The following is a 5,203-nucleotide window of genomic DNA, read 5'->3' on the forward strand; positions in this document are numbered from 1 at the left end:
AGGTTTACAATCAAAATGATTGAATTTTCTAAGCACAGATTCAACATAATGAGATTGACTAAGACTATAACCGTTAGAATTTCTCCTAATTTTCATCCCTAAGATTACATCTGCAGGGCCTAAGTCTTTCATGTCAAAGTTCTCATTCAGCATGTTCTTAGTGGAATTAATTACATCCATGTTTGTACCAAGTATAAGCATATCATCAACATACAAGCATACAATCACACAGGCATCATTTACAAGCTTAGTATATACACACTTGTCAGATTCATTGATTCTAAAACCACTAGAAAACATTACATGATCAAATTTTTCATGCCATTGTTTAGGTGCTTGTTTCAATCCATACAAAGATTTTTTCAGTTTACAAACTTTGTTTTCACAACCTTTCACTACAAAGCCCTCAGGTTGTTCCATGTAAATTTCTTCATCTAATTCACCATGTAGAAAAGCTGTCTTTACATCCATTTGATGTATTTCTAGGTTATGAACCGCGGCTATAGCAATTAACATCCTAATGGAAGTAATTCTCGTAACGGGTGAGTAAGTATCAAAGAAATCTACACCTTCCTTTTGTTTGTAGCCTTTGACTACTAACCTAGCCTTGTATTTTTGAATAGTTCCATCTATGTTACGTTTCCTCCTGAAGATCCATTTACATCCTATGGCCTTACACCCTGGAGGTAAATCTACTATCTCCCATGTATCATTTTCTTTGATGGATTCCATTTCACTAATAGAAGACTCTTTCCACCACGGAGCTTCAGAAGAAGTCATGGATTCTCTATAAGTCTGAGGATCAGACTCTGGTAGTGTTATGAAGTCAGGTCCAAAGGAGGTTTTGGTTCTAGCCCTTTTACGCCTCCTAAGATCAAATTCTACTTCATCTTCCTCTAAAGGTAAAGTCTGACTGGTTGAAGGAACATCTAGGGGATCAACTCCTCTCTTACGAGAGTCAGATTTTAAAGGAAAAACATTTTCAAAAACACAGCATCCCTAGACTCCACAATAGTATTTACACCAATTTCAGAAACATCAGAATTCACAACCATAAATCTATATGCAGGTGTATGCTCAGGATACCCTATGAAGACACAGTCAACAGTTTTGGATCCTATCTTGGTTGCTTTAGGTTTAGGGATCTGAACCTTAGCCAAACACCCCCACACTTTCAAGTATGCTAAAGAAGGTTGTCTACCTTTCCACAATTCGTATGGAGTTTTATCTGATCTTTTAAAAGGTACTCTGTTCAGGATATAACAGGCTGAGAGGATAGCTTCCCCCCACAAGTTCGAAGGTAATCCTGAACTAATTAACATGGCATTCATCATCTCCTTAAGGATGCGGTTCTTACGTTCAGCTACTCCATTCGACTGAGGAAAATAAGGAGGGGTAACCTCGTATATTATGCCATGTTCTATACAGAAATCTCTTATAGGAGTCCGTGGATGCCACCGGGTTGTCTCACTCTGGACAAACCGTTGTGGCGAGCCCACGATGTACGTAGCATTACTCGTGCAAATGGGTGCCAAAAACTGGGCGCCATATATCATTTTCGATATTACCGCCAGTACCAGCAATCTAAATACAGGGAAATTTAAGTTATCTACAATTGCTCTCCACTAATTGCACATTTTTGTTTCGTTTGATTTTTCTCATAAAGAACAGGATAATAAAAAAGACCAATTGGATTAAAGAATCAATCAACATTGATTCTTGTTTCATGACTCCTGGTAGACTTTTCTATTTCTTCCTCTTCTTCAGTAATAAGATCAGTAAGATATTCTTTCATCCAAGTCATCTCCTGTGCAATATTAGTCATGCTTGGTCTCATCGAGGGAGAATGTTGTGTGCACATTATCCCGATCTCGACCATCTCGAATACAACATCTCGTCGTACTTTTATAGAATTCTCGACGATTATTGATGGAGTCGTTAGCAGCGATTGTTTAATAATGCTTTCTAAGTTATATGGGTAATGGTGTTTCACCCATTCATGCAAGGTTGAACCTTGATGAAATAGAGCGTCTGTTGGTCGTTTCCCAGTTAAGATCTCTAGCAGCAAGACTCCAAAACTGTAGACATCTCCTTTGGTTGATACGTTTCTTCCCAAACCATACTCTACAATATAAACAAATAAAATGAGATTAAACACTAGCCAAATTTATATTTAAAGTGGTATTTTAACTATGCTATCTTTCAGCTATCACACATATGTGGTCCAAGATTTGCTAATGAATTAGATGCATAAGGTAGGTAAGGATCGAAAGTACGTACCAGGAGCAATGTATCCGACAGACCCACATAACAATCCGGTAGTAGAATCAAAAGAAGGCATCGACATATCAACAACTGCAATCTTATTTTCACTGCCATCACCACCACCATCTTTTATCAACCTTGATATACCAAAATCCGTTATCAAAGCCGTCATATCATCATCGAGAAGTATATTACTTGGTTTAAGATCGCAGTGGATAACCTGAACTGGTGAATCATGATGCAAGTAAGCAACTCCTTCAGCCACATCACTGCATATGTTCAGCAACTGCATTAAACTCAAACTGCATCTGTCGTTATGATTGCCGTCCGCGCTTTCCGTATATAAATGACATTCCAAGCTTCCTTTTGACATCAGCGGAAATACCAGTGCGTTGAAATCTGGCTTACTACAAGTTGTTATTATTCTAACCAGGTTTCGATGCCTAGTTCGTTTAAGAACTTGACACTCTCTCTTGAAACTCCTTGAAATCTCGCCACCAATCTTAGGATCTAAGACTTTCACTGCAATTTTCATATTGTCACTTTGAAGAATTCCTTTGTAAACATGTCCAAACCTTCCTGATCCAATTAGGTTTGATTGATTGAAGGCATCAGTAGCTTCTACCAGTTGAAGGTATGAAATTTTTCGGTAGTTAGGTGATTTGTTTCCCACGTCTTCGCTTAAAACACTGCCGCAACCGGAAACCACTGACGACCTTCTTCTGGCTCTTGATTTGACAAACCCAAAAAGACATATTATTGGAGCGGCAGATAGTATGATGACTAGTGGCAGAATTATTGATGACTTACGAAATGGTTTCTTTTTACATGTTGGAATACCAGATATTGACCCACAGAGTTTAGGATTTCCGAGAAGAGACTCTGAAGTTAACGAACTAAATACACCTTTGTCATGAGGAACGATCCCGGAAAAGTTGTTGAATGATAAATTCAGTTTCTTGAGAGTTGAAGATTCTTCTAGGAAATATGGTAGCTCACCAAACAAAATGTTTGACGATACATCAAGTTCTTGAAGATAAGGCAAGTTTCCAAGTTGAATTGGAAGAGGACTTAGAAGAAAATTGGAGGATACATTGAGAGATTCTAACGCAATGCAGCTTCCGAGTTGCGCTGGGATTTCACCAGTTAATTCGTTTGAAGAAAGATCAATTGCTAAAACCATATCCATTTTACTTAGTTCCAAAGGTATAGACCCGCGTAAGAAATTGCTAGACAAATTCAAGTACAATTTCAAACTTCTCAATCCTGCAAGCTTATTAGGGATCGAACCCGATATTTGGTTGCGAGAAAGATCTAAGATTTCTAAGTTTATACATTCACCTAAACTTGACGGTATAGTTCCTGATAACTGATTTTCGTAAAGCAAAAGCCTTCTTAACTGAATGAGATTAGATAATGTAACAGGAATTGAACCGGAAAGCTTGTTCATTGATAAATCAAGAAGACCCAAGTGAGGAACGTCGCCGAAATCAGCTGGAATTTCTCCAGTAAGTGAGTTATTAGACAAGAAAACCCTCTCAAGCTTCTTCATTTGGCATAATTCAATAGGTATCGATCCATTCAAGAAATTACTTGACAAGTTTAAGAGGGTTAAGTTGACAAGATTTGAAATACTAGGTGGAATGGAACCAAAAATATGGTTCTCTCCCAAGTGAAGTTGTAAGAGATTGGATGAAAGATTTCCGATAACTGTTGGTATTTCTCCACCAAGATGATTTCCAGCCAACTCGAGTTCTTGAAGATTAGAAGAATTCAGAAGAGAAAGGAAAAAGGGTTCAAGATTATGACTAATGAAGCCATTATACGACAAATATAAGAATTGTAACTCTGGCATTTTGTGTACCATTTCCAAGGGTAATTCTCCGGTTAGAGAATTGGATTCCAAATCAAGCCATTGAAGTTTAGATGACTTGGAAAGAGCTTGAGGAATCCGACCCACCAACTTGTTGGACCAAAGTAGAAGAAATTTAAGCTCATTAAGCTCACAATGATCTAACAATGGTATCTTACCACCAAGAGAATTATTTGAAAGATCGATATACTCTAGTGTAGACGATGAGCCATTGCATAAAAGTGATACTGGAATCTCCCCCACAATCCGGTTACTTCCTAGATTGAGATAAACCAACTTAGTGAGGTTTCCTAACTCCGCCGGAATTTCACCTACAAGAAGATTAGAAGCCAGACTAAGTTGCCTAAGCCTACCAAGTTGGCCTATTTGTGGTGGTATTCGACCACTAAAGTAATTGCCTGATAAATCCAAAACCGATAAGAATGAAAGATCAGAGATAACAGAAGATATCATCCCTCGAAGTGATTTTCCGCTAAGGTCTAATTGCACCACGCGATTCAACTTGTGGCTGCATCCTATTCCGGTCCAGTTACATACTTGTTTTGATGATTTCCAACTTTCTAAAGCATTCTCAGGGTCTGAAGTTATACTAGACATGAAGTTTAGCAATGAAAGTCGATCATTTGAGAAAGAAACTTGAGTAGTATTTCTACCTGAAACAATTGTTGAATACATTGTTATGCATAGACAAGTAAACAACAAAAAGCCACACAAACCCATTATCAATGAATATGAATGTATATGATCAAATTTGTGTATGTATATTACTTCTTCTAACTAAAAGTTGAAGAAGAAGAACTTGAAAATGATAAGTTAGAACTTGAGATGGATATGAGAAGTATACGTGAAAATGATGAACAGGAGTACATACAGCTTGGGGTTTTTATTGAACAAGATTTTGTTTATGGAGGCTTGCGATGACTTCGTTTTACGTACATACAAAAAAAAAATAAAACAAATGTGCCCCCCCCCCCCCCCGTTCTGCCTAACTGTAAGAGTGTTCATTTGGCGCCTTAATTGTTTGACCAAGTAAGAACTCAAAAAAATAAAAAATGGTCAACGAAT

The 5,203-nt window shown here is 37.7% G+C and overlaps 1 protein-coding gene across 2 annotated transcripts; it reads right to left on the bottom strand.

Annotated features, from left to right (window-relative positions):
- Positions 1-1,377: 1,377 nt before the first annotated feature.
- On the bottom strand, positions 1,378-4,996 carry LOC113297894 (putative leucine-rich repeat receptor-like serine/threonine-protein kinase At2g24130). Of its 2 annotated transcripts, XM_026546468.1 has the most exons (3): positions 4,492-4,996; positions 2,281-4,395; positions 1,378-2,124 (listed from the first exon to the last, which is right to left on the bottom strand). In XM_026546468.1, the coding sequence occupies exons 1-3, from the start codon at positions 4,856-4,858 to the stop codon at positions 1,703-1,705; spliced, it is 2,904 nt and encodes a 967-aa protein (XP_026402253.1). In that variant the 5' UTR covers positions 4,859-4,996; the 3' UTR covers positions 1,378-1,702. The 2 variants fall into 2 exon arrangements, with proteins under 2 accessions (XP_026402253.1, XP_026402252.1); XM_026546467.1 differs by having other exon boundaries at positions 2,281-4,996.
- Positions 4,997-5,203: the final 207 nt, after the last annotated feature.

The sequence above is a fragment of the Papaver somniferum genome, chromosome 7 (assembly GCF_003573695.1).
Source record: "Papaver somniferum cultivar HN1 chromosome 7, ASM357369v1, whole genome shotgun sequence".
Lineage (NCBI taxonomy): Eukaryota > Viridiplantae > Streptophyta > Magnoliopsida > Ranunculales > Papaveraceae > Papaver > Papaver somniferum.

Coding starts and splice junctions, on each gene's coding strand:
- LOC113297894 (XM_026546467.1), bottom strand. CDS start 4,858: ATGGGTTTGTGTGGCTTTTTGTTGTTTACTTGTCTATGCATAACAATG. Junction 2,125..2,280: donor TGTCGGATACATTGCTCCTG/GTACGTACTTTC, acceptor TTTATATTGTAG/AGTATGGTTTGGGAAGAAAC.